Source organism: Erythranthe guttata, chromosome 7 (genome assembly GCF_056151865.1).
Source record: "Erythranthe guttata isolate IM_541 chromosome 7, IM_541, whole genome shotgun sequence".
In the NCBI taxonomy this organism is placed as follows: Eukaryota; Viridiplantae; Streptophyta; class Magnoliopsida; order Lamiales; family Phrymaceae; genus Erythranthe; species Erythranthe guttata.
In genome coordinates, this window is record NC_142539.1 from 1,500,162 (window position 1) to 1,528,036 (window position 27,875).

Sequence of the window (27,875 nt, forward strand, 5' to 3'; positions counted from 1 at the left end):
AAATGTTTATAGTTTATTCCATTTCTTTTAGCTCTTGGTGGTGTTGGATTTTGCAAAAGGCTCCGAGCCCAGGACTAATAATTTTAATACTAATTAGATTTATTGGGCCGAGGCCCAACATCTTGATGGATACTTTCATTTTCTTGCAAGTTCACTTGTAATAGTAAAATAATGGGTAAATAGCACTTCAATCTCTGTGGTTTGGACTTTGTGCACATGACCCCTAGTATTTTAGAATAAGCATATAAACACCTTGTACTTTCAAAAATTTCTTCTTCCTAACGAGCATAATTAGGTTTTTTTTTTTGTAAAAACTACCCTTGTGTAATCTCTAATTACTAAAAAAAGCCGTGTGTTAAAAAAATTAGCATGAACAGTCGAACACCTATGTGAAAAATAGTCGAATCCAACAAAAACCCCTAACAACTTATTGTGTAATGCACGCGCAGTTTGTGAGAGTAGAAGTGTAATTTTTTTCTACTTGGAAAGTCAAAAATACCCTCCAAAATTCTTTTTGGTTCCTTTTTTGTTATTTTATAAAATTTCTTTGAAAGGGTAATTTGGTCATTTTCACATAAGTCAACAATAAATTTCAAAATAAGGACCGATGTGCTTTAAAAATACAACACGAGGGGCTTATCGCTAATTTTCTAACACCATGGGTTCTTCGACAATTAGAAACAATACAGGGAGGTTCGTGTATTAGCTCAGCATAATTATTTGCTAAGTAAAATACCACAAGGGGGGTTATATACCTATATTAAAAGTACAATGGGCTCATGCGCACAAATTTCAAACCAGAGGGGGGTCAAGTTGTATTTACCCTAAAATAAGTTTGCAAATAGTTTGATTTTCTATTCAATTTTGGGAAAATGCATTTTGCATTTTTGGCTACACTCATTAAAATAAAATAAAATAAAAATGAAATGCAGAAACAACAAATCACTGACACGAGCCAATATTCCATTGGGAAAATTGTTGCACGTGAATCGACATGTCCAAGGTTTTACTGATCCAATTAAATTAATAATTCATGTTCAAATGTTTATTTATCAAATAAAAAAATTAATTTAATTTTTAATCTTATTAATTTTCAACTAGGAGTAAGCAGACCAGTGTAGAATTTATTAACCATAGTTGTGGGGATGACTCACTAACTCATTCCATTTAAATACTTTTAATTACAGTAATTAATATCCTTAACTGTAACAGATGAGTTTTCCTAATAAATATGAAAACCATGACACATCAAGTTTCTTTTTTATTTTAATGTATATTGATTGTTATCTATTTTTTGGATAAAATACGAAAATTCCCTTGAACTTAGGTTAAATATCAAAAAACACCCATATCTAATTGTAATTACCAAAATTCCTTGATGTTTGTTTCCATCTTAAGCTAAACCCCTTACTTATGGTGTTGTTTTTCACGGATTTTTTTTTTTTATTCAGGGAATATTTCCCGAAAAATATCGATTCTACCCCTGCAGACACTACATTTATTTATACTACTTTTAAAGGAAAAAATTACCCTTTGATGACCTTTATATGAAATCTTTATTATACTTAAACAACACACCTTCCAATTTTTTTCAGTATTTACAATAACTCCCCTGAGGGTAATTTTTATCTTTAAAAAGTAGCATAAAAATTTCACGTTTGTCAAGGTAAAATCGACATTTTTCGAGGAATATTACCTGTAATAAAAAATATTCCTTCAAAAATCATACCGTATTGGGGTCGGTGTAAGACAGAAACAAACGTTAGGGGGATTTTGGTAATTACAGAAATGTGGGTCGTTTTTTTGTAATTTAGCCTAATTTCAGGAGATTTTCGTAATTTACCCATTTTTTGTCAACTAATAAGGGGTTATTCATGTGCACTATTGACGGAAATTAATTAGGGAAAAACAAAAGGAAGTGGAACTGTAAATGCAAGAACAACGTGGATCTCACTGTTTTTAAACCGTTATTAACGCCCCTATTTGTTAAATATTTACTTTTTGCCCCCCACTAATTTATTACTTTTCAACGCAACTTTTTACCATGAAAAAAACTCCAAAAATAATTTAACGGAAGTTACCTTTCTTTCAATTAACCGTCAAGTCTTTTTCATTGTGTCCGTTATTTGCAAGATCTCAAGCTTACGTCATTGTCATTTTCCTTGGGCTTTTTGTTTGATTAATATAATAAAATAAAATGGGCTTAGTTTCACTATATACCCTTGAAATATAGCATATTATTACGTTGCACCTCAGAAATATTTAATATTACTTTACATCCGTGAAACACAATAAGTATCATTCAAATTACACCCCAAATTGAATTTTTAATAGTTAATGAACCAAATTCATCTTTTTAATGGCATATTATTTTTAAGTGAAAATTGTTTAATCTACGAAATGCCAAAATAAAAGAATTAATCACTTAATTAATTTTAAGCATTTTTTTCTCACAAAAAAAAATTTCATACTTTTTTTCATTCAATATTGAATATTCAATCGGTTGCATCGTATATTATAATTTGTGAAGATATTTGATGAAATTAATTTTATAAACGAAAATCGCTGAAGGATTTTTTTTTAAGATTCGACGCTGTACGTACGATTAACATAAACATATTTGGTGCGATTTGTTTTTTTCATGAAAAAAAAGTATTAAGAAGCAATTATCCTTATTAAGTTATTAAATTCAATATGAGGTACATTGTAAATGATTTACTATATTTTGAGACTGCAAACTGCTATTAAATTTTTTCGAGGATGCAAATAGCCGTAATGCTACACTATAGGGGTATAAAGTGGAATTAAGCTGATAAAATGAGAGTTGAAGTTGACATCCCCAAAGTTCAATATTAACATTCCAAAACATATTATTTATTATCTAAAGAAAATAATGAATAAGGGAATGCTAGTAATATTTTTAGTACATCAATATCTGCTTTAGTATGTGATGTAGATACTAAATAAAGGCTTGTTAATTAAGTAACAAATTTAGATACAATAAATTATTGCAAATGTATTTTATTATATCACTCCACAAATTTTCCATATTAACATAATTTGAATTTTAAATAATAAACTAAATATGGATAATTTTACTTATTAAAATCTAAAAGAAAATTAGAAAAAAAGGAGAGAGAAAGTATGTAAAAAGTTAAGGTAAATTACACATACACCTCTGAAGTATGCTAAAATAACTTTAAGGTCCCTACAGTATTAGTAATTACACCTACACCCCAAGATTTCATGTTCTGGGGACCGAGATGCACTATATTTATTTCATGCGGGGCCATTAGTGCAACCACAAACGAAATTTTATAAATCTTATATAAACTAATAAAGACTTAAGAAATGTTAGCAATGTCATGTCACCCATAGCTCTATGTTGTCTCCACCACTGACCTGAAACTAATAGTCCATTAGAACCCTAACGGAATAACTTGTCCAATGTATTATTCCGTTAGAATTTCCAACAATGTTTCAGGGAGGTAATTGTAATTACCGATACTACATGGACATTAAAGTTATTTTAGCATACCTCAGGGGTGTAGGCGTAATTTACCCCAAAAGAAAAAAAATAGATTTTTTATTTATTTATCTGGTCATATTTTTCCTATGTGGAGGTCACTGTTTTTTTAGTCCAATAAAATAAATTACGAAATTGTAATAAAGTAGCACAGATCCTATCTGGATTTTGAATTTAATCTTATTTGCCAAAATACACCCCCCTCCCACCCCCCCACCACTATCCCCATCATTGCTTTTACCCACTCACCCCCTCTCTCTCTCTCTCTCTCTCCTCCATTTCTGCCATAGTTGGTACCTTGCTTTCCAAACACCCCTCTCTCTCTCTCTCTCTCTCTCTCTCTCTTGTTTCTCTCTCTAGTAACTAATAATCACACTATACCAGCAAAAAAACAACAACAACCCTACAGTCAATGCAAACGGCCATCCATTACTCCTCAAACAAGTAAAGAAGCCACAAACCCAAAACGCAGAAAATTAAATAAATAAATAAAGAAACATAATTTAATGATTATATTCATTTCTCTGTTTCGCTTGCCCACTAATTTTTAACCCCCTTGTCTGTAGAACACGATAAAAATCGTATCTTTATTTCAGATTTTAATCCCCCAGAAAATAAACCAAAAAAAATTAAAAAATGTGCAATAGTAGCCCATCGGCGGCGGAAGTTTCCGACGCCGTAAATTTCGGAGATTTCTACAAACGAGCGAAGCGCTTCCGCCTGTTCGAACCCTCCGTCGGTGTTCTCGGGGTGGCGGTTTGCGCCGTTATTTTCTGCTTGTTTTTGTTGGATTACAGAACTGCGACGAAAGGGCTGACGAGGTTTCCGTCGCAGAACGAGCGGCTTCTGTGGCTGCGAATCGACGGCGGCGGCGGCGGTGGTGGTGAGGAGAGTAGTACTAGGAAGAAGGAAAATATTGATTTTTTATTGAGTGGTGGTGGGTGTGACGTGTTCGACGGTGATTGGGTATGGGATGAGCGTTATCCTTTGTACCAATCGAAGGATTGCCGGTTCTTGGATGAAGGATTCCGGTGCTCGGAAAATGGCCGGCCGGATTTTTTCTACGCCAAGTGGAGGTGGCAGCCCCGGAGTTGCAACTTGCCCAGGTAAATTTTATTTATTTAATAATTAATTAATTATTAATTTATTACATCATTGTTTTCTCAGAATATTTCTTGTCTGAAATTTTGTTTTTTTTAGTTTGTTTTATTTATTTGGGCGGACATGTCAATTTGTGTGTGTGTGTGTGTGTGTGTGTGTGTGTTTTGATATTTGATCAAGGATTTGTTTTAATTTGAATTCGAAAATCGTTGGATTCGTTCGATCTTTAATTTGAATTCGAACTCGATTTGTCGATTTTAATTTATATTTTTTTGAAATTGTTCGTAATTAGGGACTAACAAACGATTTCCACCTCACTCGTAAAACAGATTCGATGCAAAAATCATGTTAGAGAAGCTACGAAACAAACGCATCGTGTTCGCCGGAGACTCGATCGGAAGAAACCAATGGGAATCTCTTCTCTGCATGCTCTCCTCTGCAGTTCCTAACAACGACTCGATATACGAAGTAAACGGAAACCCCATCACAAAGCACAAAGGCTTCTTGATTTTCAAATTCATCGATTATAATTGCACCGTCGAGTACTATCGGGCCCCGTTTCTCGTTCTTCAAAGCCGGGCCCCACCCAATTCTCCGCCCAGGGTCAAAACGACGTTGAAATTGGATCAAATGGATTGGACTTCCTCCAAGTGGAAAGATGCCGACGTGCTCGTTTTCAACACCGGGCATTGGTGGAATTACGAGAAGACTGTTAGAGGGTAATTTAGTAATTTCACACCACCGCCTTTTGTTCATTAGTATTAAGGATTTTATATTTTGCTGATGAGGTTTTATATGGATTTTATCAGAGGATGTTATTTTCAAGAAGGTTCGAATGTGGAGATGGGTATGAGTGTCGATAGTGCGTACGAGAAAGCTCTAGGAACGGTTTTCGAATGGATAAATCGGAAAGTGAATACCACGAAAACGCAAGTTTTCTTTCGGACATATGCTCCCGTGCATTTCAGGTTTGCACCAAATTCACATTGCATTATGTATTATATTTTCGATTTTAATGTTTAGCTAGGGGTAGAAATTGGGACCCATTTTTTTTGGTTTTTGCCGATTTCAATCCAAACTTTTACGAATTTGGGACAACAGTTTTCATTCTGAATCCCAAAAATTCGGATTTTCATTTTTTGTTTTTTTTTCTCTCGGAATTGGAATTTATATGAGATTCCGATTTCCAATCTGATTTTAATTTCCGATTTTTTTTCTTCTAAAAATTACAATTATAATATTAATATTATTACTTATTTTATATTTTATTAGTAGACAAAAAATTGGAAGTTTCCGAATCCCGCCATTTCAGATCCGAAAATTTCTAATTTTGGAGCAAGATTTTTTCCTTCCGATTTTTTGGAACGAAACCGGAGTTAGTTTTCACTTCCAAGCAATGATCGGAATTTCTCAGAAAGTGCTCTAATTCCGATCCGATCTGTCCGATTTCCACCCCTATTTATACTATGTTACTCAATCGGGAGATAACAACTTCTCATATCAGATAGTTGATTTGAAAAATGTTGGGGGGCGACGGCCCCCAAATTCTCTCTACGCAGCCTCCGCCACTCATCAAAAAAATTCACCTAAACAAAAATTTTACGATATTTTTCCTTTCAGGGGCGGTGATTGGAGATCGGGTGGAACATGCCACTTGGAAACCCTACCGGATCTCGGTTCTTCTCTCGTGCCATCTCACACGTGGAATAAATACAATATTTTTTCCCGAGTACTATCATCGCACTCGAATTTATCTGATTCAAAATCACTTGGAGTATTGAATATAACTCATATGACTTCTAGAAGAAAAGACGGGCACTCATCTTTGTACTACTTGGGCCCGAAAGTGGGGCCCGCTCCTCTTCACCGGCAGGACTGCAGCCATTGGTGCTTGCCAGGTGTACCCGATGCGTGGAACGAGCTTCTCTATGCTCTCGTTCTGAAGCGTGAGATTACTAGAAAATCGAATTCTTCGAGTTTTCATGCACAAGTATGATTGGTTTTTGGAGGAAGTGTTAATTGTGTATATATAATTATATATATATTATATATATATATGGTGCAATTGAAAAGATGGAGTTTGAGCAAATCCAAGATCAAGATTCTGAGTTATTGATATTGAATAGGTACATTTTTTTTCTTTAGTTTAACAGATAGAATGCTAAAGTTTATTGATAAATTAGCAATATATTGATTTATGACATATATAGATACAAAAATATATATATATATGTTCGAATTTATCTTTTTTTTTTTTTTTTTATTTATAATTAATTTGTTTGGTTTGTAATGTAATTATAGTTAGTAAATTTTGTGCACATTGGATGGATGATTTATGATTGAGATATGAAATGCAAATAGTAAACTTGTTGGATTTATAATTAAGGAATTCACAACTATTATATAGGCGCACTGGTTAATCTACACTCTAGTGCAAAAATCATACGAAAGACATAAATCACCAAGGTTGCTAATAGCAATAACTAAATAAGTATTTTTCTAATTTGCATAAAACAATTTTTTTAACAAATCACTCATATTTAATCCAATATTGATATTTTCCCCTCAATATTTATTATTATTTATGTTCACAAGGGGAAAAAAGAAATACGAAAACGCATTTTAGGAATAATGAACGCACAAGGCGTAAATTGTAAGCTACCCGCGCGACAAGACTATCCGTTTCTCTCCTGTTATGTTTTTACAGTACTAAACAATTACAGTCAAAATCGTGTTTGTAGCTTCATCAAAAATCGATACAGAAATAAGGTTTTAAGGCCCGGAAGGCATACATACACATTGGGTACAATTCACTGCAGAATTTCTTGTTCCTGCCAAAGAGTATTTGAAGATCTTCGTTTCACAATTTTGAACTGAATTTACGAAACAACAAATATGGCGGAGACGCAGCCCAGCAGATCAAGGGACCTCGACAAGCTCCTCCTCCGGCCCGGTCATCTTGTCGGCCCGAACTTTGAACCCGGCTCCGAAGTATAATCTCTGTGTGTGTGTGTGTGTGTGTGTGTGTGTTTTGACTGTGTAATTTCGACAAACAGTTGATCTGCATTCAATTTGCCACATTTAGGATCTCTTCGATTGATTGTGCTTGTTGTGAAACTCGAATTCCGATGAGCCACCACTGAATTACTCTTTTATTATGCCATTTTATCTTGCATTTGCTTCTCAAACGCACGCTGTTCATTGAGTTTTTCGACAATATAAGATGTAACTGATGATCAAAATAATTTCCCCTTTCTTATTTGTGCAGCTGAGAGAGGATATAAAAGAATATGTCAAAGTATTGGTGGTGGGGGCAGGTGGGCTGGGCTGCGAGTTGCTTAAGGATTTAGCTCTGACTGGCTTCCGGAACCTTGATGTAATCGATATGGACCGTATCGAAGTCACTAATCTCAATCGACAGTTTCTCTTCAGGTACATAAGATGCTTCTTTTTGTTGTTGTTGTTGTATGCAAGTGCTTGTACTATTGCTATAGCTCTGGGCAAATTGAATGTTCTGTTTTCTGAATTGTGTTTCAGTCGATGTTCTGTTTTTTTTTTTTTTTTTTTGAATTTCGAATGTTTAGGGATGATATATGTTAATTAACTGAAGCCTTATAGAGGTGTTCCGTTTTGTTGTGAAGAATAAGATTCCGTTTGTCTGAATTTGGGGCTGATATAATATGGCTTTAATGCATGCATGCATTACGAGCGATGTGGATTTAAATTCCTGTAAAAAATATAAAAACACGATTTCAGTACTTGTGAAATTACCGGTATAGGTTGTCGATAAGATATGATTGGGGGTGGCTTTAAGTTGTCTAAGCTTGTTATGATAACACCGAGTGTGTATTGAATATTTATACATTGGCTCGTTTATTTATTCATTGCCAAGCTACATTAGACCGTCAACTAATCCAAGTTTTTTCAATTTTCGGGTATGATGCTCTGTTTGTATTATATTTATTTTGGCAATCTCGATTCACGATGTCCTCTTGGCGTAATTTTACTTCATGCTGAAAAGTATTGTTGCCTGTATATACTCTTGTAGGCTTGATGATGTAGGAAAGCCAAAGGCTGAAGTAGCTGCAAAACGAGTTATGGAAAGAGTCAGTGGTGTAAACATCACACCACATTTTTCTCGCATCGAGGACAAACCATTGGATTTCTATAGTGATTTCAGCATAATCGTACTAGGTCTTGATTCAATCGAGGCTCGGAGCTACATAAACGCAGTCGCTTGTGGTTTTCTAGGTCTGACTTCGAAACCTGGATTCTACTATAGCATCTTTAAATTGCGGGGACCTGAAAAAAAAATTCTAACAAACAATTATATTCTTCAATTTGAACCTTGATCAACGAATACATTGTTGTTCATAAGAGTCGATTTTACATTTGATCGTAGATCTAATCTAACATTCTGTTTGCATAAACCCCCTCTGTTACCTGGTATTCTATCGAGTTCTCCAAAAAAAAGTAATTTCAAGAACATACCCGAATCTTGATCATAGCTTATAAGAAGTTTCATTTCATTTCCATACTTCCCACCCATAAATTCCCGATCATACAATATATAGAAATACTGAAATCTCAACCGCACATGCACATGGAAGAAATAATGTTACTTTGTTATTCTTCAGTTGGGCATGGTAGAAGCTGTTTAGGTGTTCTGTGAATATTTTTTTTACATGTTTTCGAATATATTTAGACAAAAAGAAAACAGGTTTTCTGTAGTTTGACTGAGCTTCGTTTTTTTTTTCTTTTTTTTCTTTTTTTAATTAACAAGAGTATGACGATGATGATAACCCTCGAGAAGAAACTGTAAAACCTATGGTGGATGGTGGAACTGAAGGATTCAAAGGCCATGCAAGGATTATAGTGCCGGGTACAACACCCTGTTTCGAGTGTACAATTTGGCTTTTTCCGCCACAAGTCAAATTTCCGTTATGTACTCTAGCAGAAACTCCTAGAACTGCTGCTCACTGTATCGAATATGCCCATTTGATTAAATGGAGCGAGGTAAACATATACTTTTTTTTTTTTTTTTTTAACTTTTATGGCATCTTCGTTATTCTTTGTGATGCCTTGAAAACTTACGTATTTCACTTGCAGGTTCATAGCGGTAAAAGTTTCGATCCAGATAGCCCTGAAGACATGCAATGGGTTTATTTGGAGGTAATAAATAATAAAGTTACATCTTTCGTTACGCAGTTTTCTTATTCCTTCACTCGTTTAATTCATTTGATCCTTTCTCATAGGCTGTGAAAAGGGCTGAACTTTTCGGAATTCCGGGAGTTACATATTCTTTGACTCAGGTATTCCTTAACTTTCGAAATGATTTTTTTTCCAATTCTTTTGTTTACTTATGTCCATATTTTATAGGAAATAACATTTAGCTTTGTTTATAGGGTGTGGTGAAAAATATAATTCCTGCTATAGCTTCGACCAATGCTATTATCTCAGCTGCATGTGCTCTGGAAACCTTGAAAATCGTGTCTGGATGCAGCAAGACGTTATTGAATTATTTAACGTACGCATTCCACAAAAATCTCTAATTACAGTTTTTCTTTTTTTCCCCAATTAATCTCACTTAATCCAAGTGCATATTAGTAATTAAGTTCGATTCTTGTCACAGGTACAACGGAGTTGAAGGTCTCCACACAAAAGTTACAGAGTTTGTAAGAGACAAAGAATGTCTCGTTTGTGGTCCTGGCATTCTAATTGAAGTCGACAAGTCTGTTACTCTGAAAAAGGCGAGTCCCGTTTTTACCTTTTCCTGCCAAGATAACTTTCTTTTTTTCTATCAGTAATTTTGAACTAATTACGTTTTCAATTACGGGTTTTTTTCTCAACAGTTCATTGATCAACTGGAAGATCACCCGAGGCTGCTCCTAACTAGAGTGAGCGTGACACACAGAGGAAAGAATCTGTACATGCAGGCTCCTCCAGTACTCGAAGAGTTGACTCGGTCAAATCTTGATTTACCTCTGTTTCAACTGATGGGTGGAGTATCGAAAGATATTGTTCATGTTAATGGCATGGCAGGAAAAGGAGACAAGAAGCAATCTTGTTTGAGGAAATTAAATGTCGTATTCAGGGGAATTGACGGAGTTGCTGACGTGGACATGGCTGGTGGGGCGTAGTGTAATTTCTCGTATAAATCTCGTCTTATAAGAGGTTCGTTCTTCTCCCTTTATTTCTCACAAATTTCGGTAATTTTTTGCAAGTATACGATGGATCATCGAAATTGTGGCCGATTATTGTGCCCGTATTTCTTTGCTTTAATGTGAGATGAATCGTGTCAATTTCATCAGAAGAAATCGAAATTTTTGCTTTGTCTTTTAACTGCAGAAATTTGGTCACATATTTGTTATTGTTACACACACACACACACACACACACACACACACACACACACACACACACACACACACACACACTGTATATATATTGCTATGAAGATAGCTTATGATGTAGAGGGGTCAGACAGCAAGCAAGCATTGTGGCTTATGGACCACAAGCTTATCATAACTCACATCTTTATGGATAGATAGATAGATAGATATATAGATAGGTTAGTTTATTATCTGAAAATTGAAATAATATTAAAGATGTTATATTTAAATATATATATATATATATATATATATATATATATATATATATATATATATATATATATATATATATATATATATATATATATATATATATATTGTGGCTTCGTTAGGTCAATCTCATCAAAATCTAATTGTTTATTAGACCATTATTTGACTAATTAGATTTCAAATAAAATATAATTATGTGCAACTTATTTTACCAACCAAACTAGGTTTTAGTGTATGTGTATCTAGTGCAAGATTCACTTTATATAATTTTTCTTTTTTATTTTAAAAAGAAGGATATTGTGAATTAGTTGAAGTAGTCGGTGTACAATATTGGGCGAATAGCACTCTGTCCCCTTAAAAAAAATCTATTTTTGCACTTACCCCCTTCAAAATATACACTTTGTTGCACTTTGCCCCAGATGTGTATTTGGAGTCGGGGCTCCGTATCCTTGAAGGGCTTCGTCCAATAGCTTTCGTTAGTTATCTATTTAAAACTCGATTTCAATTCATGATTCTCTCTCCCGCTCCGCACGTTCAAGCTACGACTTTTCAGTTCTTTTGCGGAACCATCTTAACCCTTTTATGGAAAGTTATTTTGCCTCCGCCGTGGCGGCCGTCCGTCCAGTTCGCTCAAAAACCCAACTTCCGGCCATTAAAAGTGCATGAAATCTCCGGCGGCCAAATTCAATTTCAAGAAGTCTCCGCCCCTGTACCGCCACCCTTCGCTGAAGAAAGCCTGACACGAATTTACACACCTATCTGCGAAGATATGAAACTTCAAAGCCCGGCGGGTCGAGCTCAAGACCCGACCCGACACCCGGTCATCAGCAACCTTTAGAAGTGTGCCGACTTCGCGCACATGCACGTTCATGCTCGGTTTCAAAATTGACGAAATTACCCTTCCAAAATTACTCAAATCCAACTAGAATTTCACAGAAAATACAGTTTGCCCTGCAATATTATTGCGTGGTACATTATTAACCTATAGAGAGAGAGAGTCCAAAATAATGCTAGTCAACAAGAGTGTGACAGTCACGTTAAAGGTGGGGCAATGCAAATTTATTCATCTGAGTAATTGTTTTTAATTACCAGACTATGCTGAAACAGTTATATTATATGGTCCATTCAATCTTTCATAAATCAATACTCACAATCTAACTTGATTCTCTATCCATTAATAGTGAATCCATCCACGCACACAACATTTTTATTTTATTTTATCCCCCTTTTCATTTCATTTTATCATCCCACTCCTAAGGTAATGTTGAATTACGAAAAAAACCCTTATGTTTGGGTAATTATAATCACCCATCAACTACGAATCTTCTTACACGTCCACCCTTATGGTATTAAATTCAACAGAATCTTCTAGAATCTGTGGAATGTTATTTAGTTTGTACTCGTTTTGTGGAAACATGCAGTTTCTGATTGCACCACGATCTGAAATTTTTAACGCCAAGAGACACATCTTATGATCATCGTTTCAAAATGTGAAACTCGAATGAGATAAAAAAAAAAGTTACAAACTTCATAGTATTCCACATAATCTTCAAGATTCCACTAAATTTGACACCGTACGTGTAATAAGATTCATCATTGAGGGCTGGTTGTTATTACCCAAACATAAGGAAATTTTCCGTAATTTGACCTTACCTCAGGGAGTTAACTGTAATTTACCTAAAATAATCCCATCTTTTCTTTTATTCAGCAAAAGGTCCCAAACCTGCAACAAGACATCAATGAATACTCATCAACTGGATAATGTCCTAAACACACACACACACACACACACTAAAAATAGTTGTGGGACCCAGCAAAGGACTAATGACAGCATGGCCAACTGACTTTTGACGACCCCACAAACCACATGCAAAAAAGCCCCCCCATTTTTATATAATTTGCATCCCCATCCCTTTGCATTTTCTTTTCTTTCTTCTCCACCTATTTCAAAACACCTGTGCATCTCATTCAACTTGACTTTACGTATATATATACATACATATTATATATATATATATATATATATATATATATATATATATATATATATATATATATATATATATATATATATATATATATATATATATATATATATCTCTTCTCACAAACCACAAACTCAACTCACTGTGTAAGATATTATTCAGCCTTATTCAGTAGCTGCTTTGTATATATATATATATACATATACACACATATATAAAACACACACACACACACACACAGAGTGACACACAGAAATGGAAGGTGGTCTTCATGAGTTAGACGACGACGTTTTCTTTAAAGACTTGAGCAAACAAATCTCTCTCCTAATTATGGATGACGATGAACCTGCTGACTCACTTGTTCATCGTCCATCTCTAAATCTACAGGTACTTTTATTTTTATTATTTTATTTATTTATTTAATTCCCATAATCAAGATTAATTTCCATGTTGTTTCTTGATTTTCTTTTTTAATTTAATTTAATTTTAAAAAAAATTATATTGAAGGGTTATAATAATCAAGGTATTATTAATCCGGCAAGACAAGAAGCATCCTCGTTCGTTAGTTACGATAATCATAATCATAATCAGAATCAGACGAGCAAGCGGGATCAGAGCAAAGGGACCGGAGTTTTTATACCGCGTTCTTCATCAAATCCGAGGCGGAAAAATGTTAATAAGCAAGGAAGATTTAATAAGCCTCAGATTAGTAGGGCTGATCATAATAATACCCAATATATGGGTTATAATAATATTAATAATAATAATATTAATTATCACAATAATATTAATCTGTCACATGATGATAATTCATTTAACCTTAGAAGATTTTGATTATCATATTAATTTGCTGCTGTGTATAAAATAAAACCCAATAAAAAGAAGGCAGATTTGTATTTTTTATTTTATTTTTTAGTTTTAAGTGTCGGTAGCATCTCTTGTAATAATTTGATGTATTATATTGATTGTTCTTATTAATTAGGGTTCTCTTTTTTATTAGTGCATGATGATATAGTATAGTGTAAGCTAGTATATTGATTATTATGATATTTGTTCTGTCATTTTTTTTAAATTTATTTATTTATTTATTTATTTATGTGTTTTAAGTTTTTGTGTAGAATCATATAATCAATTTTTGCCAATTATACCTTTTGTATCATTAATTAGAAAAGCATATTGACTTTGAGATTAAAGAGATGAGCATTAAATTAATTAATATATTATGAGATAATTATCATTGTGTAAAGGGGTCATTTAATGGTTATTTGTATGCTACTTCTGGTATAGGTTACACTGGATTAATTTTCGTTGTTGATTCACACACACCAATGTGGGTGTGCGTGTTTGTGTGCTTATGAATAATAAAGATCTACTCGGTATATTTTACCCGATGATCTAAATACGAATAAAGCAGAGGGAATAATTTGGACGCCAAAATCAATTATTTAACAATTGAGTTTATTCAAAATTTTCAATTATTATATGATATTGAATTTTGCCAAGTGATTTTAATCATTTCATTGAAGAATATAAACCCTACTTTGGGATCATTTTAATCCATGATTTTATTGTACTATACACCAAATAATTGTTCAACAAATCAAATAATTCATCCCATTACATGATATGATGATAAGATCCACCTGGATTAATTAATAATTATCAACTGATTAATTTCTTTTTTCCTTTCTAAATTAGTAAAATAAGTTTTTATTTATTAATTCATTATAGATAAAAAAAAAAAAAAAAGAAAATTCATCTTTTGCAGAAGCAACTCAACAATGGCGGAAGTGTACTTCTCCTCCTTCTTCTCTCTAATCCTCCTCGTACCACTCTCCCTTCTCCTCCTCCTCTACTTCATCGTCCGCCCCAATCCAATCCGCGTCCCAATCAAAAACCGCCACGTGTTCATCACCGGCGGCTCCAGCGGAATCGGCCTCTCCCTCGCCCATCTCTGCGCACAACAAGGCGCTGACGTCACCCTCCTCGCCCGAAGCGTCACCAAGCTCGAGGAGGCCAAGGAGTCCATCAAGCTCGCCACCGGCCGCGACGTCGCCGTATTCAGCGCCGACGTCAGGGATTACGCCGCCGTCAAGCGCGCGGTGGAGGAGGCCGGCCCGATCGACGTGCTGGTGTGCAACCATGGGGTTTACTTACCGCAGGAATTGCAGGATCAGGAACTGGAGGAGATCAAGTTCATGATCGATGTGAATCTGACCGGGACTTTTCATTTGATTAAGGCCGCTCTGCCCGGTATGAAGACGAATCGGGCCGAGAGGGGGCCCGCTTCCATTGCGATTATGTCTTCTCAGGCCGGTCAGGTATTCAATTGATTTGATTATTCTACATCACATGCTTACAATTGCTGATTGATTTTTTTCCTTCCCAGATTTTGTAATTTTCTCTCTCTAAAAACACAGATCCAATATTTCAATTCATGAAAATACAAGCATTAATTAGTTAGTGGCTACAATTTGATTTGCTTACACTTGTTATATATATGTATATATATACGAACTCCACATTTTTGCGAGTCCTGTAAGAAATTGCATTCGAACTGTGCTGTTAGCTAGAATTCGATTTGGATCGTCTGTATTTGCTTTAACTTGCCTATGCGAAATATAAGCTTGAAAAAAGCTAGACGCTCGCACCCTTCTTGATATCTTATTAGCTTGCTGCATTTTCGTTAATATTTGGAAAGTTCTGGATCAAAATGCCTCGACTCGTCGAATATCCGAAATTACACCCCGGCAAAACCTGTTTAAGAAATATCAATAGTGAGCTAGAAACATGACTGTCGCGAATTTAATTATATCTGCGTTCGCTTTAAATGTACTAATTATTTCATATAGTCGTTTTTCGTAATCGGTTAATTGATTCCAGGTTGGCATTTACGGTTACGCAGCTTATTCCGCCAGTAAATTCGCACTCAAGGGATTGGCGGAAGCTCTGCAGCAGGAGATTATATCAGATAACATTCATGTCACCCTTATCTTCCCTCCAGACACCGAAACTCCTGGATTTGCAGAAGGTTCCGAAAATATATTTTGTGAAATAAAATCTTTATCTTCTGAATATTTTCGGAACTTGCCGTTGAAAATTTATGTCTTTAATGGCAGAGAACAAGAGAAGGCCGCAGCTTACGAGCATCATAGCAGCTTCCTCGGGGGCAATGAAAGCCAACGAAGTCGCCGGAAAATCACTGGCCGGAATCCAGTCGGGAAATTTTATAGTTTCTTGCAATTTCGAGGGTTTCTTACTCTCTGTAGCGACAGCTGGTTTATCTCCACAGAGATCGTATCTCATGGCGTTTGTAGAGATAATGGGCGCCGGTGTGTTACGCCTTGCTGGCATTTTTTTCCAGTGGAATTGGTATGGAAGTATTGAGAAGTGGCATGCGAAGAAGAAGTAGGGTTCTAAATGATCTCTAAGAAAAATGTGCCTGGTAATTTGTTATTATTGAGTTCCACTTTTGAGCCCACGATGACGGCTTTTCGCTTCAAGAACGAAGATTGTTTCGATTTCTTCGATATGATTTGGTTTCTGTAGCAATGCTGTGGAGTCTTGATATTCATTTTGTACTAATTCAAATCCTTGAAAATAATTTTGAATACAATGAAGTTCATTGGGGATTATCTTTTTATGAGCCATATTTATCCAAAGAAAGAAACTCAGAGCTGTACATGAGATTGTATTTATTGTCTCATTCTAGACAAGTTCGCCGCATCGGAAAATCTGTAGGACACGCGACAGTGCTGCATGCTCTTTCCCTTGCCAGCTTCGGTTTTCTATTTTCAGTAACTTTGATGATGGTGATGATGATGATGATGATGATGATGTGTGGTGTACACAATATATAAGGCTCCATGTATTTTCATGTATATATATATATCTGTATATGTATACATATTGCATAGCTCTCTCTTTGTACTGTGAGATACAGGAAATTTACTATACAACAGAGGTGATAATGGCGGCGGCGGAGCAGCAGTTTCCACCACAAAAGCAGGAGGAGCAGCCCGGAAAACAGCACCTTATGGACCCTATTCCACAAGCCCTCCACCCTGATTACCGTCAAGCCAACAAACTCCGTGTAAGTAAATATTTTTACCTCAATTCTAAAAAAATAAAAAAAGAAAAAAAAATATTTTCAAGTTCTTGGCTTATTTTAAAAAAGAAAATACTACAGGGGAAAGTGGCTCTGGTGATTGGAGGAGATTCGGGTATAGGAAGAGCGGTGTGTTACCATTTTGCCCTTGAAGGCGCGACAGTAGCGTTCACATATGTACAGGGGCAAGAGGAGAAAGATGCTGAGGACACTTTGAAGAAGATTCAAGAACTGAAGACACCTGATGCAAAAGACCCTATTGCCCTTGCTGCGGACGTAGGTTTCGACGAGAACTGCAAAATGGTGGTGGATGGAGTGGTCAACAAATTCGGCCGCATCGACATCTTGGTCAACAACGCTGCGGAGCAGCACATGACCCACACAGTTGAAGAGATCGACGAGAATCGACTCGAGAGGATCTTTAGAACCAATATATTCTCTCACTTTTTCATGACCACGTAGGTGTGAAAATTGGAAACGAATTTTCGATTTTGCAATAACATTTTTCATTCCGATTTTTCGATTTTTTTTGGATCGTAATTGGAATAAATATGTGATTCCGATTTTTGATCCGATTTTAATTTCCAAAAATAGTTCCTAAAATTCCGATTATTTGTTTTCCTGAAAATTTAATTGGAATTTTTTGAATTCCGCCGATATGATGCGAAAATTTCAGATTTTGGAACAAAATTTTGATTTCTCAATTTTCTAGATTGGAATTTCAAATTACATGAGATTCTGATTTGCGATCTGATTTTAACATCCGTAAAATAATTCCGAAAATTTCAATTTTCTTACACCAAAAATTACACTTATAATATGTGTATCATTATGCATTTTATATTTTAGGTGACTAATAAATTGGAATTTTCCGAATGCCACGGGTTCCAATCCGAAAAATTGCGCTTCTAGAGCAATAATTTTCATTCCAATTTACGAAATTCCGATTTTTCTGAACAAAATTGGAATTAATTTTTCACTTCCGAAACATTAGATTTTCTCTGAAATTGCTGAACCCGAACTTGATCCGTCCGATTTTAACCCCTACAACCATAATTAATTAAATAATTACTGAACTCGATTTACTTTTTTCGCTAGTTCAATAATTTTCATTACTAAAATGTGATTATAGGCATGCTCTTAAGCATATGAAAGAAGGCAGCACAATCATAAACTCGACATCCGTAGCAGCTTACTGCGGCTCACCGATGCTTCTCGATTACTGCGCAACAAAGGGAGCCATTGTATCCTTCACTCGAGCCCTAGCCCTCCAGCTCGTCGAGAAAGGGATTCGAGTCAACGCGGTGGCACCGGGCCCCGTGTGGACCCCACTGCAGGTTGCCACCATGCCGGAGGAGGCGGCAGCAAAAGTCGGGTCCAAGACACCCATGGGCAGGGTGGCTCAGCCCCACGAAATCGCTCCGTCTTATGTTTTCTTGGCTTCCGACGAGTCTTCGTCCTACTTCACCGGCCAAGTTCTCCACCCTAATGGTGTGTTTTATTCCACAATTAAAAAAAAAAAAAAAAACCCATTTTCACACACTAACACACGTGTTATACACACAGTTGTAGCAAGTTTGTTTGTCTTTTTTGACATTGTGTTTGTTTGCATTGCAGGTGGGATGATTGTGAATGCATGACGTGGAAATGGAGAGGATAAGATAATAGTGTGTTTAGAGACAATGGGGTGTATGTAAAATTAGGTATCAAGAAATAAAAAGGGGAAGTGATGTACTAAAGTACGTAGTGTGTGTGTGTCTATATATATATATATATATATATATATATATATATATATATATATATATATATATATATATATATATATATATATATATATATATATATACTAATAATAAAAGTTCGGTTTAGCTTTCTACATAAATAAATAATAATATTCGATAAGTGATTTTCTTTTATCAGAATCGACTAAATTCGAAAATTTCAAAATTTTAATTACCTAATAGATAAAATACATAATAATATTGATAACATGAGTGACTTTTTGTTGAAAATTAAAGTTGTATCGGAAATCGTGATCTCATATATATTCCAATTCCAAAAAAAGATAAATCGGAAATCAGAATTCTCGAATCGGATTCTGAATGAAAAATGTTGTTCGAAAACAATAGCGGACGGCCCATTTCCGTTACTAAACGGGCTGGATTTGTATCGATTATTGGTCCAATTCAACAAGAGTTCAAACTAAGGGTAGAAGCGTAATATCGCAACTGGCATCATCTTCATCCCCGGTGCTTCTTCCTCACCGGGAAAACTGTAGGCCAATTTCCGATGGCGTTTTCCTCTGCGGCGCACCTGCACCCCTTACCATGGACCTCCTCAACGAAGCCACACTATCCTTCGTTCAGTCTTCCTAACTGCACAGGCTCGATATTTTGCAACCGCACGAATCGAATATTCGCTTCTCTGAGCTCCACCGATGTCGACCAAAGCGACGCCGTAACGAAGGATACTTCTTCCCCGCTGCGGGAACTCTGTCAAGGTCACGTGCCCGATCACGTGCTCCAGAGGCAAGGTTCTTCGCCTTTTTTTTTTTTACTTTTGAATTCGATAGTGAAAACTGTGGAATTTCGGATTAATTGTGGAGTTTGTGTTTAATTAACACCTAATTGGACTCGATTAAGCTAATTTAGCAGTTAATTTGCGTAAGCAATTTTTTTTACAGTCTATGAGAAAATTATCATTATGTAATTGCAGGGCGGAGGAGGTTGGGTATAGAGTGCCGACAAATGTGCAGAATGAAGCTCTGCCGGTGTTGTTTTCCGGCCGTGATTGTGTTATTCATGCTCAGGTCAATACAATTAATTTTTCTTTCGATTTTTGAAATTTGTCGATTTTAGGTTTTTGAAAATGCTTGAAACTATGCCGTATGCCCGGTGTATAAATACATGTATTCAGCACATGAATTGCATATGTTCTTCGTTTCCTCGTTGATTTGATTTATCAAGCTATGTTTAAACCTCGGTGCTTATATGTAATTTGCTGAAGTTACTGCGCTTTTGTTCGTCTTTTGGTTCTCTCTAGACAGGTTCTGGAAAGACTCTAGCATACCTACTTTTGATATTCTCGGTTGTTCAAGCACAAAGGTCGGCCGTGCAGGCTCTGATTGTTGTGCCGACTCGAGAACTCGGCATGCAGGTACAATGTTGCCTCCTCCTCTAATTGCAGTATTATGAAACGTGTTTTTGGTGTATATAAAACTGAACTTGTGTCTTGCAACGAGAAAGGTTACGAAAGTTGCACGTTTGTTGGCTGCGAAATCTCCGGACCTTGAACAGAAGTCGTATACAGTGATGGCACTTTTAGACGGTGGTACATTGAGAAGACACAAGAGTTGGTTAAAGGTAAAGTAGAATGTACTTGCATTAAGTGTGTTACTTCTACAAATTAAGACTGCTTTCTTGATTTTTGTGCCTGATTTTGCTGTCCGAGTCATCTCGAAGCTTAAGATCTGTCTTATGTATGTTACCGCATTGTATTGAAGAATAAGGTTTCAGTCTTGTTGTGTGTGTGTGTGTGTGTGTGTGTGTGTAGATGTGGATAAGTTCTTGTTTTGTACCACTCGTAGCTTCTCATATAGATTATCTAACAGAATCTGTATAAACATTCAAATTGACAGGTGGAACCCCCGGCTATAGTAATTGCTACTTTGAGGAGCCTCTCCCAAATGCTCGACAAGCATATTCTTAAGTTGGATACCATGCGTGTGTTGGTTATTGACGAGGTGACGAAAACGACTCATTACATCAGTAATTTATGCTGTATATTCAATTCGTATTTACTTTGTTACTAATTTTCGCGCGTTGTGATGCCCTTATCTTGCATAAACTTTATTGCATGATGCGCAGGTTGATTTTATGTTCAATTCTTCTGAAGAAGTGAGTTCTTTAAAGAAGCTCTTGACTATCCACTCATCAATCAATAACCGTCAAACCATATTTGCCAGTGCATCAATCCCTCAGCATAGACGATTTGTGTACGACTGTATTCAGCAGAAATGGACCAAGGTTTGTGAATTTTAATAATTGCCAGATTCTTGCATCTTCATCTGCTAATTGTGTAATATTTTGTTCCTCCGTTTATTAATACCAGGCTGATGTTGTACATGTCCATGTCAACCCAGTCAACCCTATGCCGTCGTGCCTTTATCACAGATTTGTGGTAAGAAAAATACCCGAATGCATCGTTTTATAATTTGAACAACTTTTAACTTTCTTATATTTGTTCTTTCTTTTTACTTTCTTCAGACATGTGGTAAAAGAGAGAGGTATTCAACACTCCTGCATTTATTACAGTCAGATGCGCCTCAATCTGCCATAATTTTCGTTGGAGAGCAAGTAAGTAGTACTATATAATCCTTATTTGGAAATTAGGATTAAGCTGATATTAAAAAAAAACGAACAGACTTTATTTATCAAATTCAAAATATTGTGCAGTCCGAGAAGTCGAAGAAAGCTGGAAATTCTCCACCTACGACTCTTTTAATCGAGTTTCTGAAAACTTCACATAAAGGATGCTCCGAGTTGGTTCTGTTAGAAGAAGACATGAATTTTAACCAACGTGCTGCATCCTTAACGGTAAAATTACCCTTTTGCCCTCCCCTTCGTGTAATGAAAGAATTTCGAGATTAATTCCTCTGCTGACTAGGATTTGTGGACACAGGATATAAAGCAGTCAGAAGGCTATCTTCTTGTGGCAACGGATATAGCTGCTAGAGGTGTTGACCTTCCGGAAACAACCCATATTTACAACTTTGACCTTCCGAAAGATGCTGTGAATTATCTTCACCGAGCTGGAAGAACAGGTAGGAAGCCATTCTCAGACAGTAAGTGTTATGTTACCAGCATTATTACAGCAGAAGAGCGATTTGCATTGCAGAGATTCGAAAACGAATTATTCTTTCATTGCCAAGAATTGCTCTTTTAGATAAGTGTTGTAGAAAATACATTATTCGAGAATTGGCAGCTATTGTACGAAACGAATTAACAGTAGAAACAAAAAATGTCACTTATACAAAATGAAAAATCTGGGTGGTGAATATATTGGAAACTTTGTTATATTACAGTTCCATCTTTAATCGTTGAATTCTTCATTATTACTGTGACGCCTGACCGGATGAGAAATCCTTCCGAGGTTCTATCGGCCTCTTGTACGCGCTGCAAAAAAAAAAAAGAAAAAAAACTCAATCGAGTTCTATATTTTTTTCATACTCGTAATCATTTTTTTAAGCTCGTTCTTTTCGAAAGACTTACCTCTGAATTTTCAATGACGACGTTTTTGCCGATTCTAGCATTCTTGTCGATAATGCATTCCCTGCGTTATTTTGTCGATGATAATTAGAATTGTGATTGGAAATTATATTTTGATAGGTTGAATATAATTTAATTTTTATTTTTATGTACCTGATTTTCGTGTTTTCTCCAATTCCTATTGGAACTTTCCCCTTAGAGATTGCATAGGCAATTTCAGAATCAGTTTCATAGTAGTCAGCCCCAAGCATCACTGTATCCTACAAAGATCAGAAACATTACCCGAAAAATAAAAAATCGACGAATATGTTTCGATTAAGGTGCAATTATTTTATTAATCATTGCATAACTAGAAAATCGAGAGGTGTAGAAAAAAGTGAAAACCTGAAGGACAACGTTGAAGTTTATGCGTGACCGAATACCGACGACACTGTGCTCGATTAAGGAACTAGTCAAGAAACTACCATGTGATATTATTGAATCAATAATCTGCAATAAAAACAAAACAAACATCATGAAAATATTTTTTCATCACTGGAGAAAAAAGAAAAATATAATAATCTCTATATTAAAAAAAAAAATTTACCTTGCAGCCATCGATCTTTGATGGTGGTAAGTTTCTTTTAGACGTGTAGATTGGCTTCGCTGCATCGTAAAAGCTGAATCTTGGTGGCTGAGAGAGAGAGAGAGAGAGAGAGAGAGAGAGAGAGAGAGAGAGAGAGAGAGAGAGAGAGAGAGAGAGAGAGAGAGAGAGAGAGAGAGAGAGAGAGAGAGAGAGAGAGAGATTAATTCATGAATGAGGTAATGACATAGAAAACTGCGTGTAATTCGGAATACTTACATGTTCGGTAAGAGCTAAGTTTGCTTCGTAAAATGACCGGATTGTACCGATGTCTTCCCAATAATCATTAAATAAATAAGCCTGCATAGGTTTTCGTTTTTCGCAGTTTAGATTTTTTTTAAATGCTGTTAGAAAAAAAAAAAAAAAAAAATTAGGTGACCTTGATATAGAACTCTTTAGCTGAGGCAGGGATAATTTCCGATCCGAAATCATTAGCCGTCGGAAAACGCCATCTGAATTTAAAAAAAAAAAATTTAAATCTCGTATATTTGACATAAATTTGTGCTATTTATGTCGAAGTGTTTCTTGATATACCTTAATAGATTCAAAAGTATGTCCTTCTTAAAGACATAAACTCCCATCGAAGCAATATAAGGCTTCTTCTCTGCCTCGTCTTTCGACAGTCCTAAAACCGTCGTGTCTACTTTCTGAAAACATGCATACGTAAGAATTTATATATATTATTACACATTATCCGAAAAAAAGTATTCGACTTTTTTTGCGTTGACTCACCATTGCCTTCAAATCATTTCCTTTCGGTTTTTCACTGAACGAAAGTACCCTTCCTTTGTTGTCGATCTTCATCAAACCAAAATCTGAGGCACGGCTATCATGAAAACAGATAAAATTACTCGAAAACATCAATAAATTAATTTTTTGTTTCTTTTTAATCGTAAATTACTCAAAAAATAAAACAATCAACTAACTATAAAGAATCGAAGTACAGAGAACTTTCTGATTATGATCTACCTGTCGTCTATCGGTAAGGACGATATAGTTATATCCGCACCACTTTGCCGGTGGTTCTGCAGATAAATAAATACGAAAATTTTATTTAATGTAAAATACTTATATATATATTTTAATAATATCTAATTAATTGTAGCTTGCCTGAACAAAATCCATGTAGTCCATTCTGTACAAGTGATCCCCTGATAGAATTAGAACATCTTCAATATCTTTGCTTCTTGGACCCTATATTTATATATATTATATATAATGCATCGAAATTAAAAACGTCACATTAAATATCATACAGTAGAGCCTCGATAAATTAGTACTCGTTGAAGTAATAACCTCGCTAAAATAATAATTTCTTTCGGTCCAGACTCGGTAAAAACGTACTAAATTGTTAGTTCGATAATTTAATATTTCGCTAAATTAATAGAATTTTGTTAGTCCCGACTGTATTAATTTATAGAGGTTTGACTGTATATTCTTTCTATTTTCATCGTGTATATATACATATATATTAATATGTTCGTAAAAACTCGAAAAAGGAATATACCTCAAATAGCCAGTGGAATTGCCGTACAGCATCTGCAGTGCCTTGAAACCAATTCTTGCCTGCTTCACCCGGAGTTTGCGTGGCAGCTAAAGCCTGTAATCGAAAAAAAAAAAAAAATACTCGGCTAACTAAATCTACCATTTTTTTTTTTTTTTAATTTTAATTTTTTATTATTCTAATTATGAAATATTTATTTATACCTCAACAAAGCCATCTCCGAAAGTGGCGGCACCGCCGAAATTGTAGGCTCGAGCAAGATGCCTATTGAGTGATGCCGAGTTGAACTGAGTCAGAATGTAAACTTTGTTGATCCCACTGTTTATGCAGTTACTCATCGGCACGTCGATTAGCCTATACGCTCCTCCAATCGGCACCTAAATTAAAAAAAAATATATCGTTTGATTAACTAGCACCGTAAAATCATTAATTAGACGAGTCGTTGTCGTATGATCACATTTTCTTGAAAACTCGATTTAAAATGCTGAAAACTCACAGCAGGCTTGGCTCGACGTTTCGTGAGCGGGAACAAACGAGTGCCGGCCCCACCGCCTAGTATGATTGCGACAACTGTCTTAGGATCCCTCTTCTCCATCTCCAAGTCCCTCAACTGTTTTTATTAACACGTGTGTAAATCATTTCTTACATTAAAAAGAACATGTGTTTTATATGTCATGCATCATATACTCTAATAGTCTTCTGTCCTAGATTTTAAGTGTTTTATTCGGGTTTATATTTATTGCATTCAGCACCCTTGTTTTTGCTCTAACTATTAAAAAAGTCCTCATGATTTTAATATTAACAAAACCCCCGTGTGATGCAACTTTTTTTAGGAGTTTATTGCAATTAGTACCATTGTGTTGTATAAAGTTGCCAAAAAAAAAACTACCCTATGTCATTTTATTGACCAAAACCCCCATATGATTTAGTCTTTTTAGCAATTAGTACTCTTGTTTAAGGGGTTGTGTGCTAAAAAAATTTGAATCACATGGTGTTTTTTGCCAATAAAATAATATGGGGTAGTTTTTTTAGCAATTTGATATAACACAAGGGTACTAATTGCAATTAAAACCTCAACATTTAGGGGCTGTGTGCTGAAAAATTGAATCATATGGGGTGTGTTTTGGCAATAAAATAATATGGGGCACAGGGGTACTAATTGGAATTAAAACCTCAACATTTAGGGGGTTGTGTACTAAAAGAAATTGAATCATATGGGTTTGTTTTGCCAACAAAATAATATGGGGTGATTTTTTAGCAATTTTATATAACACATGGATACTAATTGCAATTAAAACCTCAACATTTAGGGGGGTTGTGTGCTAAAAAAATGAATCATATGGGGGTGTTTTGCCAATAAAATAATACGGGGTAGTTTTTTAGCAATTTGATATAGCACAGTGGTACTAGTTGCAATTAAAACCTCAACATTTAGGGGTTGTGTGCTAAACAAAATTGAATCATGTGGGTTTGTTTTGCTAATATTAATAACATGGGGTCGTTTAGTAATTCAATATAACAATGGGGGTACTAAATGCAATTATAATCATTGTGGCCAAAACTGAAGAAACTCACCTTGGTCTTTTTAGGAGTTTATTGCAATTAGTACCACTGTGTTATATAAAATTGGTAAAAGACTACCCTATGTTATTTTATTGGCCAAAACCCCCATATGATTTACTATTTTTAGCAATCAGTACCCTTCTTTAAGAGATTGTGTGCTAAAAAAATTGAATCACAGGGGGGTGTTTTGCCAATAAAATAATATGGGGTAGTTTGTTAGCAATTTGATATAACATAGGGGTACTAATTGCAATTAAAACCTCAACATTTAGGCTGGCTGTGTGCTAAAAAATTGAATCATACTGTGTTGTTTTGCTAATATTAATAAAATGGGGGATCGTTTAGCAATTCAATATAAATATGGGGTACTAAATGCAATTATAATCGTTGTGGCGAAAACTGAAGAAACTCACCTTGGTCTTTTTAGGAGATTATTGCAATTAGTACCATGTGTTATATAAAATTGCTGAAAGACTACCCTATGTTATTTTATTGGCCAAAAACCCCATATGATATACTATTTTTAGCAATTAGTACCCTTCTTTAAGGGGTTGTGTGCTAAAAAATTGACTCATAGGGGGTCTTTTGCCAATAAAAATATATAGGGTAGTTTTTTAGCAATTTGATATAAAATAGGGGTACTAATCGCAATTAAAACCTCAACATTTAGGGAGCTGTGTGCTAAAAAATTGAATCATATGGGGTATGTTTTGCCAATTAAAATAACATCGGGTACTTTTTTTAGCAATTTGATATAACACATGGGTACTAATTGCAATTAAAACCTCAACATTTAGGGGGCTGTGTGCTAAAAAATTGAATCATGTGGGAGGTGTTTTGGCAATAAAATAATATGGGGTGGTTCTTTTAGCAATTTGATTTAACACATGGGTACTAATTGCAATTAAAACATCTACATTTATGAAGCTGTGTGCTAAAAAAATGAATCATATGGGGGGTATTTTGCCAATAAAATAATATAGGGCAGTTTTTTTAGCAATTAGATATAAACACAGGGGTATTAATCGCAATTAAAACCTCGACATTTAGGGGGCTATGTGCTAAAAAAATGAATCATTTGGTTTTTTTGCTAATATTAATAAAATGGGGGATCTTTTAGCAATTCAATATAAAAAAAGGGTAATAAATGCAATTAAAATAGTTGTGGCGAAAACAGAAGAAACTCTCTCACCTTGGTCTCACCTGCCAAATCAGCTGTGAAAGAGTTGCAGATATGAGTGTTAATAGCATTGCCATTGTTTCTTTGCATTGGCGCAAATTTTAGCTTCTTCCCCATTAGCTCCCCATTGCAGAACTTCACCGGCTTGCCGGAATATCTCGCCGGACTTTGCAACTTTCCGGTGGTCGACAGCGCGATGCGGGCGTCGGCGGTGAATGCCATTTCTTTTCTTTTCTTTTCTTTTTCTCGAGTGTATTGTGTTAGTAGCAATGGTTATAGTTTGAAGGTGGAATTGTTTTCTGCAGAATGTGCTTACGTGGGATGATGCTATTGGTTGGCTGAGCCACGTTATCCAAGTTTAATTACGTCCACCAATTTTTATTTTTCTTTTGTATTCATGTGAACCTTTTC

General features: G+C 35.4%; 7 protein-coding genes across 7 annotated transcripts; 6 read left to right on the forward strand and 1 right to left on the reverse strand.

The window, feature by feature from the left end:
• The first annotated feature begins 3,937 nt into the window (after positions 1-3,937).
• On the forward strand, positions 3,938-6,992 carry TBL11 (TRICHOME BIREFRINGENCE-LIKE 11). Its single transcript, XM_012977021.2, has 4 exons — positions 3,938-4,632; positions 4,957-5,346; positions 5,437-5,595; positions 6,248-6,992. The coding sequence occupies exons 1-4, from the start codon at positions 4,163-4,165 to the stop codon at positions 6,621-6,623; spliced, it is 1,395 nt and encodes a 464-aa protein (XP_012832475.2). The 5' UTR covers positions 3,938-4,162; the 3' UTR covers positions 6,624-6,992.
• A 247-nt stretch (positions 6,993-7,239) lies between these two features.
• Positions 7,240-10,969, forward strand: ECR1 (E1 C-terminal related 1). The gene is made up of 9 exons (XM_088820605.1): positions 7,240-7,618; positions 7,896-8,059; positions 8,676-8,878; positions 9,411-9,643; positions 9,737-9,799; positions 9,883-9,939; positions 10,033-10,154; positions 10,260-10,377; positions 10,480-10,969. The coding sequence occupies exons 1-9, from the start codon at positions 7,523-7,525 to the stop codon at positions 10,765-10,767; spliced, it is 1,344 nt and encodes a 447-aa protein (XP_088676731.1). The 5' UTR covers positions 7,240-7,522; the 3' UTR covers positions 10,768-10,969.
• Positions 10,970-13,351: 2,382 nt separating this feature from the next.
• Positions 13,352-14,216, forward strand: LOC105953267 (uncharacterized). Its single transcript, XM_012976923.2, has 2 exons — positions 13,352-13,604; positions 13,725-14,216. Exons 1-2 carry the CDS (start codon positions 13,473-13,475, stop codon positions 14,049-14,051), a joined length of 459 nt encoding a protein of 152 aa, XP_012832377.2. The 5' UTR covers positions 13,352-13,472; the 3' UTR covers positions 14,052-14,216.
• A 511-nt stretch (positions 14,217-14,727) lies between these two features.
• On the forward strand, positions 14,728-16,852 carry TSC10B (NAD(P)-binding Rossmann-fold superfamily protein). Its single transcript, XM_012977018.2, has 3 exons — positions 14,728-15,538; positions 16,101-16,248; positions 16,337-16,852. Exons 1-3 carry the CDS (start codon positions 14,999-15,001, stop codon positions 16,627-16,629), a joined length of 981 nt encoding a protein of 326 aa, XP_012832472.2. The 5' UTR covers positions 14,728-14,998; the 3' UTR covers positions 16,630-16,852.
• Positions 16,853-16,930: 78 nt separating this feature from the next.
• On the forward strand, positions 16,931-19,077 carry LOC105953354 (glucose and ribitol dehydrogenase). The gene is made up of 4 exons (XM_012977019.2): positions 16,931-17,310; positions 17,407-17,783; positions 18,458-18,816; positions 18,943-19,077. Exons 1-4 carry the CDS (start codon positions 17,116-17,118, stop codon positions 18,963-18,965), a joined length of 954 nt encoding a protein of 317 aa, XP_012832473.2. The 5' UTR covers positions 16,931-17,115; the 3' UTR covers positions 18,966-19,077.
• A 399-nt stretch (positions 19,078-19,476) lies between these two features.
• On the forward strand, positions 19,477-22,403 carry LOC105953352 (P-loop containing nucleoside triphosphate hydrolases superfamily protein). Its single transcript, XM_012977017.2, has 10 exons — positions 19,477-19,856; positions 20,044-20,137; positions 20,371-20,484; positions 20,574-20,690; positions 20,966-21,070; positions 21,195-21,353; positions 21,439-21,507; positions 21,594-21,683; positions 21,783-21,923; positions 22,009-22,403. Exons 1-10 carry the CDS (start codon positions 19,618-19,620, stop codon positions 22,270-22,272), a joined length of 1,392 nt encoding a protein of 463 aa, XP_012832471.2. The 5' UTR covers positions 19,477-19,617; the 3' UTR covers positions 22,273-22,403.
• APL1 (ADP glucose pyrophosphorylase large subunit 1) lies at positions 22,315-27,861 on the reverse strand. The gene is made up of 15 exons (XM_012977016.2): positions 27,477-27,861; positions 25,218-25,331; positions 24,925-25,098; positions 24,725-24,817; positions 24,328-24,411; positions 24,187-24,242; positions 23,950-24,043; positions 23,752-23,864; positions 23,597-23,669; positions 23,437-23,517; positions 23,182-23,268; positions 22,980-23,084; positions 22,749-22,855; positions 22,599-22,659; positions 22,315-22,502 (listed from the first exon to the last, which is right to left on the reverse strand). The coding sequence occupies exons 1-15, from the start codon at positions 27,684-27,686 to the stop codon at positions 22,401-22,403; spliced, it is 1,554 nt and encodes a 517-aa protein (XP_012832470.2). The 5' UTR covers positions 27,687-27,861; the 3' UTR covers positions 22,315-22,400.
• Positions 27,862-27,875: the final 14 nt, after the last annotated feature.